The 13,002-nt window shown below is 40.7% G+C and overlaps 1 protein-coding gene across 1 annotated transcript; it reads right to left on the bottom strand.

Moving 5' to 3' along the window:
* Positions 1-83: 83 nt before the first annotated feature.
* On the bottom strand, positions 84-3,159 carry LOC127968016 (uncharacterized). The gene is made up of 4 exons (XM_052568854.1): positions 2,921-3,159; positions 2,000-2,194; positions 1,829-1,908; positions 84-1,361 (listed from the first exon to the last, which is right to left on the bottom strand). Exons 1-4 carry the CDS (start codon positions 2,948-2,950, stop codon positions 392-394), a joined length of 1,275 nt encoding a protein of 424 aa, XP_052424814.1. The 5' UTR covers positions 2,951-3,159; the 3' UTR covers positions 84-391.
* Between the last annotated feature and the right edge of the window lie 9,843 nt (positions 3,160-13,002).

Below are 13,002 nucleotides of genomic sequence, written 5' to 3'. Positions count from 1 at the left end.
TTTGCATGTTATATGTACTTTACCTCACCAATGCTTTTAAGCCATCTGTAATATAAGAATAATACTTTAATGCACAGTGAATTATTTACTGAATAACATTTATTTAGGGCTCCCAATTTACAAACAACAGTTATAAAATACTATTTTTAGGTAACCAATTATCAAAAAAATTAATCGGAAGAACATGTAACATGTAATTTAATAATAGATTAGTATTAATACAACAAGAAACATAGTAATACAATTAAGAAAAAATATAAAAACTTGAATCAATATATATGTACAAATATTTTGAAATGGATTGAACTAATAAGAGTTACTGCCAGTAAGAGAAATGGAGAAAAGAGAAATTAACAGCACTCTATAAAGAAGTGTGACAGGCAATCAGAATCTAATTATTTAGGGAAGCAAAGAGGTAACAATAAAAATAAAAAAAATCAATTTTTACTTTCATTGTTTTTGTGATTTCATTGTCTCTGGGAATCCTCTGAATAAACATGTCCTCCTGTGTGTAGACAACAAAGTCACACCAGTCTAAACCAGAAATCAACATCTGGCCCTGGATTTGCCAAAAGTAGGAATGAGATTTCCTTAATGTGTGTGTGCCCTCACTGATCTTAATATATGGGCAGTCAACATAGCTTGCAACATTGGGGCATTTAATTTCAACAAGGCCAAACACTGTCTGCCCCTTTGGATCGTACACAATGCCATCAGGTGATGACCCCATCCAGGGTGCATCAGGGTGGATAAGAAAGCCGCAGGGATAGTGGTTAACCTCCCTTACTCTGCAGTACTCCTCTACTGCTGCAGGTTCCATGTCAAGCCCCCTCCTCATGTCGGCAGTCTGATGGCTAGGTCTCAGAAGTCTTTTGGCAAGATTTTCAGCAGAGCTCTGTGCCCTGGTGTGACATACCTCTCTGAACTTGGAGGAGGTGATGCGGGGCCGCCTCAGTTGGTGCCACTCGATGCAGGAACTCTGCTCTTTTGTGCTGTTGGCAATTTTGTGTGCGTTCTCTAATGTTGTTTCCAGGGACATCATGTGGTGCTGCTGATGTTCAGTGCAGACAAAAGAGCAGGTAGCGGGTCCCAGCCTGTAACCCTGAAGTGGCAGCTGTGGGGGAGAAGGAGCATCTGTGTGGGGACAGGTTTTTGGAACTCTTTTTGCTGGCATATGATAGGATAACACACTTCCTTCTTGCACTTTTCCAAATGCAGAGTCAACCAGAGGAACATTAATGTCCATAGCCATAGTTGTTATCAGTGGAGCCACATCACTTGGAACATCATGGTAGACTTCATCCACCCTGAGTGTGGAAAGTTCAGGCAGAGCTGAACTGACACCCTTATACAAGTTGCTCCTATGGAAAAAACAAAATAATGTTTTTTTTTTATTTAATTTTTTAAAATGAGCCATAAAGTAAGTTACATATAAGTTGAATGAACAAAATAACAAAAAAAAAAAGCTTTATTTATTTAAACATACAATGTATCATATGATGAGATTATTACTTTATCTGAGGTCTCACTGATTACTACAGAAAATGCATTACTACTATATCTGCACTTGAGAGCACTTTGACTCGGCGCAGTAATATCCACAGAAATATCCTTTTAGGAGTGATGATATTACTGCGCCGAGTCAAAGTGCTCCCAAGTGCTATTCTGCCATACATTATAGTTATCCATTATAGTTATCCAGAGCAATTAAGTGCACGCACTGAGACGAGAGAGGTATGCATCAACTCATCTTAGTTAAGGGAATAACATAGTTTAATATGAAAAAACAGTGGAGTGTTCCTTTAATGATAATAAAAATAATACTAACCTAATGCCTTCCATCAGTTTTCGTTCCTTGGGTCTGGCTGAAAGAATCACCATGTCATTTACAAGACCAGGTTTAACACCCTGCATTTGAACAAAAAAGGTTTTCAATAAACACAAACATCCATAAATAGAAAATTAAGTAGAAAAGTACCCTGTTAAAAACATTAGTTACCATGGATCTTGGCTTATGCCACTTCTGTTCAGTCTCTGTGCAGCTGTGTGTTGGGGGAACAGAGGTGATGCTAAGCTGGCAATAATGTGCAGTCTGGTACAACAGTGCTGCCACATGATTACACACAGCTGTACCTGCCACACAGGTACACTGGCAGCTTTGTAGCTGCACAGGACGGGCATCCCCAAGCACAATCTGAAAATACACAAATCTGTTATAATAGAATAAAAGTGCAGTTTTTTAAAAAGAGAATACATGAGTACAGTGAGAATGTTTAACAAAACAAACAAATTTGAACCATCGACATATAATTATTAACTACTAAAACAATAACTACTAAACAATTTGTATGAGCTAAAATTGTAGCCACAATATTATTTATATTATTATTTATCTCACTTTACTCATCATCCCCAACAGTGGACACAGAACGTGTGTCAATGCAGTGACAAAACGGAACTCAGTTTCTGTGAATCCCAGTGATTAGCGTACATATTTAAATATCGATAAATATTCCAACACACCAGTGTTATTTATGGTATGGTAAATGAAATTTGTCTTTAAAATAACCTTTAGCATTATTAGATGCAATGATTCACAGAAACTTTGATCTGCCAAACGTAACCTGTCTCATGAACCATGAACCATGAACCAATCTGCGCTGAACCTGCAGTATAACTTTCTCTTACGCTTAAGCTGTGAGGCTTTTGGCTTTTCCTCATAGATCTGTAGCACTCAGCCCTAATCGTTACCTCTCCTGTGCTTGAATCCTTGTTTGAAACTGACATTGACAAAGGCGTTAGGAAAATTGGCTGTGATTGACACATAATAGTAAACATAGCCTACGCTGCACCTGCTGCGCTAGCACTAGATAGCATGCATGCTATGGGCATGTAAACACAGAACACGTCCAGATCTTACCTTCAAAATTGTGGATGTAGCTTGACACATACAATTTGAAGCCCTTCTCTTTCTTGGTTGTCGAAGTGTGACATAACTTTTGTATGATTCGACTCACGTCGTTGACCGTTACCTTTGGGACATCTTGAAGGGACCGAGTGAAAAATGCCATAGTTGTTATTGACGCTATGTGCGCCGTCGACGCCGGATGTAACCTGGCTGGCCGACTTGGAATGCGGAAGTGAGTGTGCATATAGCCTATTGCAGCGGGAGTCTCTCAGATTATCTGTACAAACGTGTCAATTTAAAAAACGAATTTGGACACCGAACAAGATGACGACTCCGAAGAAGTTCAACAATTAAGGCTTAAACAAGACATTTCTGAATGGTTAGTTAACGTAACGTCACTTTGATCTATCTTTGTATCAAGGGTTTAACGATACGCGTATTTGTACTGAATCGTTCTGTACAAGGCTTTCGGTTAGGTTCGCGGTACGCATTAAAGAACCGAATGGTTCGTTGGACCATTTTTCCTACCAACAAACATTTCATTATTTCAAATGTTGGCACGTCGCGCCTGCAAGTGTGCTCATAATGTAATAACAATGCTGTGAGAATGTATTAACGGATCAAACAGCGCTGACGTGGCATCCACAGATCAGCAACAGTTGACCTTTGATTTACTGTGGTAGCACTAACTACAACCATGAAGTTTGGCAGTAATAGTCAGGAACAGATTCTCATCTAACTTGTAAATTTTTGTGTTTTTAAATAAGTTAGTTAGTATTATTATTTTTTGTTTGTTTTTTAATGCAGTTTAAAAAAAAACATTGTACAGTCAGAATTGCAATATATACAAAATGGAGAAAACAAAAAACAAACAAATATATATATATATGTATATATATGAACGGGAATGTTATGTCATGATTGACAGCTGTGATTTGCAGCTTCTCTAAACAAAGTAGTCAGTTAGGCAACAACAGTGCTGCCCTAAAATGTTAAATCTGAACTAAAATAAACCTTATTGTAGGCTACTACAATATTATATTTCATTTTTTTCAAGGAGCTGTTTTTGTTTATATATGCTCCTAAAAAAAAATTTGAGCAATGATGGAGCTGTAAGTAAAAAAAAAAATCATACTTTATGTTGGTAGTTTTAATGAAAAAATAATTAAAAATAAATAAAACAAATTTCTCTGGCATTTCTTTCTTTTTGCTTTAGCCTATTGAAAACGTACCGAACCGTGAGACAAGTGTATCGTATCGAACAGAACCTTGCATTTTGTGAACCGTTACACCCCTACTTTGTATGTACGTCCTGGCAAGATAACGACAGAGTGGTGAGATACGAACGCTATCTGTTTAATGATGTAACTTAAACGTCAGTACATTGACACATTGATGTCACAGCTAATAACCATAACGCATTGCTCATTATAAACGTGGGATTATGAATTATATTGAGAACATCGTACAGATAAAACATGCAGTATTGTAACTTACCCTGAGTTACATTAGTCGCATTTATCATGAAGCATGCAAGTGATTTGCAAAGATTAATTATAAAGGTTAATAAACCGTCACACTTACTACTTCTGGAGGTGCAGCAAGAACACAAATAGTTGGTACTGATTCTTTTTTTCAGCAGCAGCTTCTTAGCAAAACCAGCGATATACTGACCCTCGTTTATAAAGCAGTCTGGTGATAAATGATTCACCCAAACATGAAAGCATTGATGTTGATTTTGTGGAATATTCCCTTTGAAAACAAAACTCAGCCACTGCGTCTTCAGTTCAAATTTAGGAACATCAAAATGTCTGATATGTTCGTTATTACCGGTAATTAGCCTACACACCATTTTGCTCCAACGTACCAACATGTTGGACTATGATGACAGCTCAAGCTCGTTCAGGGCGGGTCTGTGTTGAAACGCTGCTGTCAATCAACAATCGAGGGAGGGGGATTGATATAGTGAAGTCACAATATAAAACTGCTCAATATAATGAAGGGGAACAATGAATAAATTGAAACAAAACCACTGGATGGAATTTTTATTTTTATTTAAAATTATTATGGTTGTGTTTAGACACTGCCTAATTGTAAAATGATTGACAGGTATTGTAGCCAGTGTTCAGTCTAGAGATTACATTTTTTACAGACCCTACTAGAATGTTTTGTTTGTTTGTTTTTGGTATGTTAATGTGATTTTTTTTTTCTTTACATAGATTTCTCTGGGCAACATAGCTGTCCAGTCAGTAACACTTCCATTAACCATCGCATCACAAAATATTATATTTATTATGGAATCTGAGCGCTGGATAAGTCTTCCATTGACTTCCAAGGGGCTTAAACTTGCTCGATCAGAAATCGTATTAAGACATTGTTTGAAATTGTCTAAGTGACTCCAGTGGCCCAACCATCCATTTATCAAGCGACAAGAATAGTTTTTTGTGCCAAAAACAAACAAAAATAATGAATTTATTCCAATATCCATTTACTCGTGTTGTGCTTGACAGTTGTTTACGTAGTGTATCTGCGCGAGGTTCTGGGTTCTACTACTAGTAGTAGTAGTAGTTCTGATAAAATCATGTTGCTTCAAAAATCTCAACAGCAGTGGCTGTCCTATTGACTTATTGTGGCAAAGAAACTTATCCTAAGGTTTTGGAAAACAACAGAATTACATACAAGGTAATACATTTGGGGGGGGGGGGGATAATTGATTCCTCTTAGTGAATAAATTGGATAACTTTAAGATTTGGTTTTCTCTTCTCTTTCTCTTGATGATGCAGGCTGAGTCAATACATGGTGTTGACCCCACCATTGGTGTTACATGATTTAAGTCCCTAGGGTGGAGAGAGAGTTTCTTTTGTTTTTGGGTCAAAAATACTGTGTTTGAGAGTAAACTAATTATTTTCTAATTTAAAAAATTGCAAAAAAAAAAAAAAGAGTCTTCATAAGGCTTAAAAATAAAGAAATTGAATACAAAATTCTTTGCAGTAGGTGTAAATCTTTGAAGGTCTTTATTTTTCTTTGTGCACTTCAAACACTTTCCATCACGAGATCACACATTTTGCTCTCTTTACCAGAAGTGACAGTGCAATATAGCAGATGAACAATTCCTTACCAATGTGCAGATAATAACCTGGATCGTTAATGACTCTACAAGGGGAAAGAAGAAATGCTTTAATGACAAGTTCTTAAAAAGCAGAATTTCATTTTCTACCATTTCTTACAAACAGGAATTGTTTCAGTGTGATAACGCAGCAAAATGTATTTAGTGTTATTGTTAATGGTGATAACATTTATCTTATTTAAAAAAATTATATTGATTTACAAGTGTTTTTGTTAATCTTTTTCAACCATTTATAAATTAAACATCATTGAACTGTCTTTATTTCAACCATATTTCAACATTGAAGATTGGTCATGTGCTTGCTGGTTTTCAACCGTTCAGCATTAAACGTTGTATCAACGCTGTTTCAACGTTAAGAACGCTCTTCCCACAGTGAAGACACAAAAGTCTCCTGTCCGATGTGAGTTTTCACGGGGCTTTTTAGGAGTCTCTTGTCTGTGAAGCCCTTTCCACACTGCTGACATTAAAACAGCTCTGATGAACCATCATGTGGGCATCAAGTTAAGTGAGGAACTCTTTCTGCATTGATCACATGTGAACAGCTTCTCTGCGGTGTTCTCATGTGAGTCTTAAGATTTCCTTGTCAATTCAATGTTTTTCTACAAAGTATATAAGTGTAAGGATTCTCTCCAGCATGAAGACTCACTGAACAACAAAAATATTCTTCTCCAGTAATGAAATCAGGGTGTTTCTCATGCAGATATTTCTCTTGTTGTATTCAAATCTTGACTCTCCTCTTTCTGCACAATCTGGTCTAAGGCAAAAAAGACAAATATATGTTAACCTTGGTTTAATGGCACAAAGCAAGAGACATCAAAACATAGAAATTTAAGCATCATACACCAACACTATACACTTCCTGCTACCAAAGCCAAAGATTTAATCCCTATCTATTGATCTGATCCCTACCACTCATGTTTCAGGAGACATCTCTTCATTTATACAAAGCATGAAGTGCCACAGCGCTCTGTATTAGGTCCTCTGCTTTTCTCCTTGTATATTTCAGTCCCTCCAGAAAAACGTGATTATACGATCGCCTGATTTAATGCATAATCAGCCAAAGGCCGCATATTTATGCGGGGTCGCATTTTTTCAAATACGCCGCTCTTTTGCCGCATAAATTGCCGATCTCAGAAAGCAAAATATGCGGGGCTAGCATGATTTCACAATCCCTGTATTTTAGTTGCAAAAAACTCACATATATATTAGCAGAAAGTTGAAAAATGTTGCGTTTACTTCACACAAGTAAAGCAACATTTTCCCCCTATTGCCATAGGAACCTTATGAAGTGGCGTAATTACGTGACGTGAACATCATCTGCAAACCCCACAGGGTAAGCGTGCAAATCATTCTTATTTGCCAACAAAAGTAAGTGCAAAAGAACGCGCGAAGCAATTGACAGTGGAGCCAAATTATATTGCGAGAACTTGCGAAAACTGCAGTTTGATGAAATAGAGAAAAAAAGGTGATTCCCCCAACACCCCCTTCTCACTAGGCTACTAACACTGTTGTAGTTTCATTCAGAAGTTGATGCAACTTTATAGTTGTAAGATTGCACTTTTTTGCTACAGAACCAAAAACTTATAGTTGTAATTATATTAGTATAGTATGTAAAATAATTTACGTTGCAGTAAGAAATTGCAACTTAAATATTCTGTGATTTAGTATGCTTGCTTATCATAGGAATTAATAAGAAATTACTCTTTACATTAAGGTAGTAGCCTAGTGAGAAAAAGGTGTTTGGGTAATCACCTTTTTCTCTCTTTTTCATCAAACCGCAGTTTTTGCAAGTTCACGCAATTTCATCGCATAAAATTGCAAAAATATCCCGCATATTACATCGCAGTTTTTAAGAAAACGTGCCGCAAAATCAAGGATTTTTGCCCGCAACAATCACAAAAAAAATTCGCGTTTTTCTGGAGGGACTGATATTTTCCCCTGAGGGTCATTATCATTCATTTTCACTGTAATGCCGATAATACTAAGATTCATATATACTCATAACCTGAAAACATTGTAGAAATGAACTAATTAACAGACTGTATCAGAGCTGCATTAACTAGTCAATGAAATGTGTCACGTGGATCTCAGTCCCTTCAGCAGGAGTTTTTCCTGTGTGTTTGGACACATTGTCTTGTTTATGATGAACAATTAATAAAATAACACAATTATATATGAGGTTCATATTTGTATTAAGGTTTATATTTGTATTTACTGATTTAATATATTACACTTTGTTTGCAGTTGGAGAAGTTGTCATAAGCACTTAAAATAAATGAATCATTTTGCTATACAATTGTTTCAATTGACTCAGTGCTCTTCATTTAACCCATCCAAAGTGCACACACAGAGCAGTGAACACACACACACACCTGGAGCAGTGTTCATCATTTATGCTGCGGCGCATGGGGAGCAGTTTGGGTTGCCGGCCCAAGACTTGAACTCACAACCCTAGGGTTAAGAATCAAACTCTCTAACCACTAGGCCATGTTTTACTACAGTGACAGAGTATTTGGTAAAGGTGTCTTACATCGAGTGAATCATCAGCAGGTTCTTGATTGAGATCATACCGTGTGGCGCTGCAGTCATCAAGACACACAAAAAAGCAATTCATTTTCAAATGTAAATGACATTTATTCTTCTGCTGACTTTCTAAGGCTACAATTTAATTTAGACTAAAATGTATGTTTTTTTTGCAGTAATTGTATTTAAAGACCGATCATATTTACTTTTCATATACAGTCAAAAAGAAATTTGCCAAAGAGGGTTTTATTGATGTGCCTTGTTTGGAAATATTCTTTAAAATACAAGCAGTGATTATACTATATAACAAGAAATCAATTATTTTTTAATTCTTTATGCATCAAGGACAATTTATCACGACCCAAACTCCTAAGAAATGTGAATTAAATGGAAGTTAATATTCATTCATTAAGATGTATAAAAAATATGAATACATTTTTCATTATTATCACTGTTATGGATTAGATTTGGGATGCAACCATTATAAAATTATAGTTTTGTATAAACAAAAAATATTCTTGACACCGTCAAGACGACTACTATATGTGCTCTCTGTGTAAGTTTAGCTCTCTGTATTGTCTGTAATCACAGAAGCACAGTTCAGGCGTCTACATCGTCATATATATATATATATATATATATATATATATATATATATATATATATATATATATACCGACGGCGGGGGGGGGGGGGGGGATGGGCGTGTGGGGGGGGTGTCGTGTGTAGAATTTTAATAGGACTGCGCACTCGGGTGTCACGGAACGCTCGACAACGCCTCCTCCTGGTTTCACCAGATCCCTCTCTCCTGCGTATTAGGACTGCTTTGCCTATTACTCACCTGATCATTATCACCTGATTAATCTCCTTAGCATTGCATTATTATCACCTGTGTATCCTCAGCTCCCCTTTATCTGGACTGCTCTGCTGAAAGTTCATTTGTGAAGTCTTGATTTACCCTAACTCTGCCTCTAGCTTGTTTCTCGTGTTTGTTCTTGTGATTTTGACTTGGACTCTAATCTTGTTTGTGAACCTAAGCTGCCAGTCCTTTGACCCACGCCTATTTAAGTTACGATACTTGGATTGCCCTTACCTGTGTTAATAAAATACTGCAAATGGATCCGACCGCTTCAGCCTCTTCGTCACAGAAGACTTCACCTAAACAGGAGGAACCTCTTAAGCTCCTGTACCGCAAGGGACTCAACTCGGACCTCCAGGGAGAGCTGGCATGCCGTGACGATAGTAAATCCTTGAATCAAATTATGGAGCTCGCCATCCGCCTTGACAACTTGATTCGCTCCCGACGCACACCTCTCAGGTCCAGTCTCTTTGAGTGTGCTTCCCGCAGCACGGAGTCAGAGCCAATGCAGATCGGTTACACGCGCCTCTCTACGGCGGAGCGGGAAAGGAGATGCCGTAATCATCTTTGCATGTACTGCGGAGAGGCAGGACATCTGAGAGCTACCTGTCCAGTTAATCCAGCACTCAAGAATTCTGCTGCGGTGAGTTCTAATCACTCTTTTAAATTATTCTCTGTGGATAGTTTTTCGAAGGTTAATGGAGAAACGTTAAACGTAAAGTCCTCGATTGATTCTGGAGCTGCTGGAAATTTTATCGACCTTGCATTTGCCAAAACGCATCATGTTTCTCTCCTCGCATGTGAGTCTGGTGTGACCGTGGAAGCACTGGATGGACGCCCCCTGGGGACTGGAGAGGTGCATTACACCACGCAACCCCTCACGCTCAGCTTCGGGACACAGCATTCTGAAACTATCCAGTTCTTCACGATCCACTCACCTGGGCATCCTATAATCTTGGGGCTTCCATGGCTAGAGAGACACAATCCCCAAATTTCCTGGTCAGAAGGGAGAATATCCCGGTGGTCCGCATTCTGTCAGATCAACTGTATGGCTGCTGTCCAAGGTTCTGAACTCCACAGCGCTTCCCTCAAGGGAGTGGATTTTCAGAGGATTCCCCCCGAGTACCACGATCTAGCTCTGGCTTTCAGCGAAACCGAGGCCTCTCATCTTCCGGCTCACCGTGCCGGCGACTGTGCCATTGAGCTTTTGCCTGGGGCTGTACCTCCACGCGGAAGAGTTTATCCGCTGTCACAACCTGAAACAGAAGCCATGAGGATGTACATTGACGAACAGCTGGCTAAAGGTTTCATCACTACCTCTACCTCTCCTGCTTCCGCCGGATTCTTTGTCGTTAAGAAGAAGGATGGGGGTCTTCGGCCGTGCATTGACTATCGTGGTCTTAATGAAGTAACAGTGAAGTACCGCTATCCTCTCCCGTTAGTCCCAGCAGCCCTGGAGATGCTTCGTACAGCCCGCTACTTTACCAAGCTGGACTTAAGGAATGCATACAACCTGATTCGCATAAGGAGTGGTGACGAGTGGAAGACTGCGTTTTCTACTACATCCGGGCACTACGAATATCGGGTAATGCCGTTCGGCCTGTCAAACAGTCCTTCAGTTTTTCAAGCCTTTGTAAATGAAATTTTCTAGGACATGTTACATCAGAAAGTTATTGTCTACATTGATGACATTTTGATTTATTCTGATTCCCTTGAGGAGCATGTCCAAGATGTTCGTGCGGTCCTCAAGCGCCTTATTGATAACCAGCTCTATGCCAAGCTCTCCAAGTGTGAGTTCCACCAGACACGTATCTCCTTTCTGGGCTATATTATCAGTGCAGACAGAGTTTTGATGGATGACAGCAAGGTCAAAGCCGTGGTGAAGTGGCCCCAACCTTCCTCTGTTAAGGAGCTGCAACGCTTTTTGGGCTTCGCCAACTTTTACCGCAGATTCATCCGCAATTTCAGTGTAATTGCATCTCCCCTCACATCTCTGCTTCGAGGAGGGGGTAAATATTTTAAGTGGACAACGGAGAGTGCTGCGGCCTTTGCTCAGCTCAAGGAAAGAGTCACTTCTGCGCCTATTCTCCATCACCCGGATCCTGAAAGGGAGTTTATCATTGAAGTGGATGCATCTAACACAGGAGTGGGGGCTGTGCTGTCTCAGCGGTATGGTAATCCTGCGAAAATGTTCCCGTGTGCCTTTTACTCCCGCAAACTTCACTCTGCAGAACGAAATTATGACGTGGGTGATCGCAAACTCTTGGCCATGAAGACCGCCTTTGAGGAGTGGAGGCACTGGCTGGAGGGAGCTCGTCAGCCTTTTACAGTGCTCACTGATCACAGGAATCTGGAGTACATCAGGTCAGCTAAGCGTCTCAATGCTCGCCAAGCTCGCTGGTCTCTGTTCTTTTCAAGATTCGATTTTAAGATTACCTACAGGCCGGGCTCCCAGAACGGCAAAGCGGACGCCCTGTCCCGACAGTTTGATGGTCCCAGTGAAGAATCTGAGCCTGAACCCATGATTTCCCCTGCACTAATTGTGGCACCTGTCCAGTGGGACATAATCTCTGAGATCACGGCGTCTTTAAGTAATCATCCCGCTCCGCCAGAATGTCCCGCCGACCGCCTCTTTGTTCCGTCCAGGCTCCGCCACCATGTGCTTCAGTGGGTTTACTGCACCCCTAAAATCCTCCCATCTCAAACCCGCTGGATTATTACAACCTCTGCCAGTACCACAGCGCCCCTGGTCGCACATCGCAGTGGATTTTGTTACGGATCTGCCTCCATCCCAGGGGTTTACGACCATCCTCTCCGTGGTGGACCGCTTCTCTAAGTCCTGCCGTTTTATACCCCTGACTGGCCTGCCCACGGCCTTACAGACAGCCGAGGCTCTTCTCAACCAAGTGTTCCGTCTCTTTGGTCTGCCCGAAGACATTGTCACTGACCGCGGGCCCCAGTTTACCTCCCGTGTCTGGAGAGAATTGTGTTCCAAACTCAATATCAACGTCAGTTTAACTTCTGGTTACCATCCCCAGGAGGCGTGGGGGTCCCAGTTACCGACCCGGCCAGTGGGTGTGGCTCTCTGCCCGAGATCTCCGTCTCAAGCTCCCGAGCAGGAAACTATCTCCTTGTTTCGTCGGGCCATTTAAGATTCTACGTCAGATAACACCAGTTTCTTTTCGTTTGGCTCTCCCTGCTCACTACAAGATCTCACCCACATTTCATGTGTCCCTTTTCAGACCCGCTGTCGCCCCCAGGAGAGAGAGGGGCTGGGAGGAGGTCGCTCCTGTGCAGACTCCCCCCATTGAGGTGGATGGCGCGGAGGCTTTCCGGGTGCGAGAGATCCTGGACTCCAGACGTCACGGTGGGGTGTTGCAGTACTTTATCGACTGGGAGGGGTACGGTCCCGAGGAGCGTTCCTGGGTCAGGTCTCAGGACATCCTGGATCCCACACTAACTGCTGCTTTTCACCGAGACCATCCAGATCGACCTGCTCCTAGACCCCGTGGTAGACCCCGCCATCGGTCAGGTCCTCGCTTCCGGAGCTGCTCGCAGGGGGGGGGGGGGGGCGCGCTCTGTCAC

Source organism: Carassius gibelio, chromosome A4 (assembly GCF_023724105.1).
Source record: "Carassius gibelio isolate Cgi1373 ecotype wild population from Czech Republic chromosome A4, carGib1.2-hapl.c, whole genome shotgun sequence".
NCBI lineage: Eukaryota > Metazoa > Chordata > Actinopteri > Cypriniformes > Cyprinidae > Carassius > Carassius gibelio.
Note: the sequence above shows the minus strand (reverse complement) of the source record. Positions and strands in the feature narration are given on the sequence as shown.

What these genes read in the sequence shown, in the direction of transcription:
- LOC127968016 (XM_052568854.1), bottom strand. Translation starts at nt 2,950, where the DNA reads ATGTGTCAAGCTACATCCACAATTTTGAAG. An exon ending in CTACATCCACAATTTTGAAG is followed by an intron (nt 2,195 to 2,920) that starts GTAAGATCTGGA and finishes GTGTATTTTCAG; the next exon opens with ATTGTGCTTGGGGATGCCCG. An exon ending in AAACTGATGGAAGGCATTAG is followed by an intron (nt 1,362 to 1,828) that starts GTTAGTATTATT and finishes TTTTTTCCATAG; the next exon opens with GAGCAACTTGTATAAGGGTG.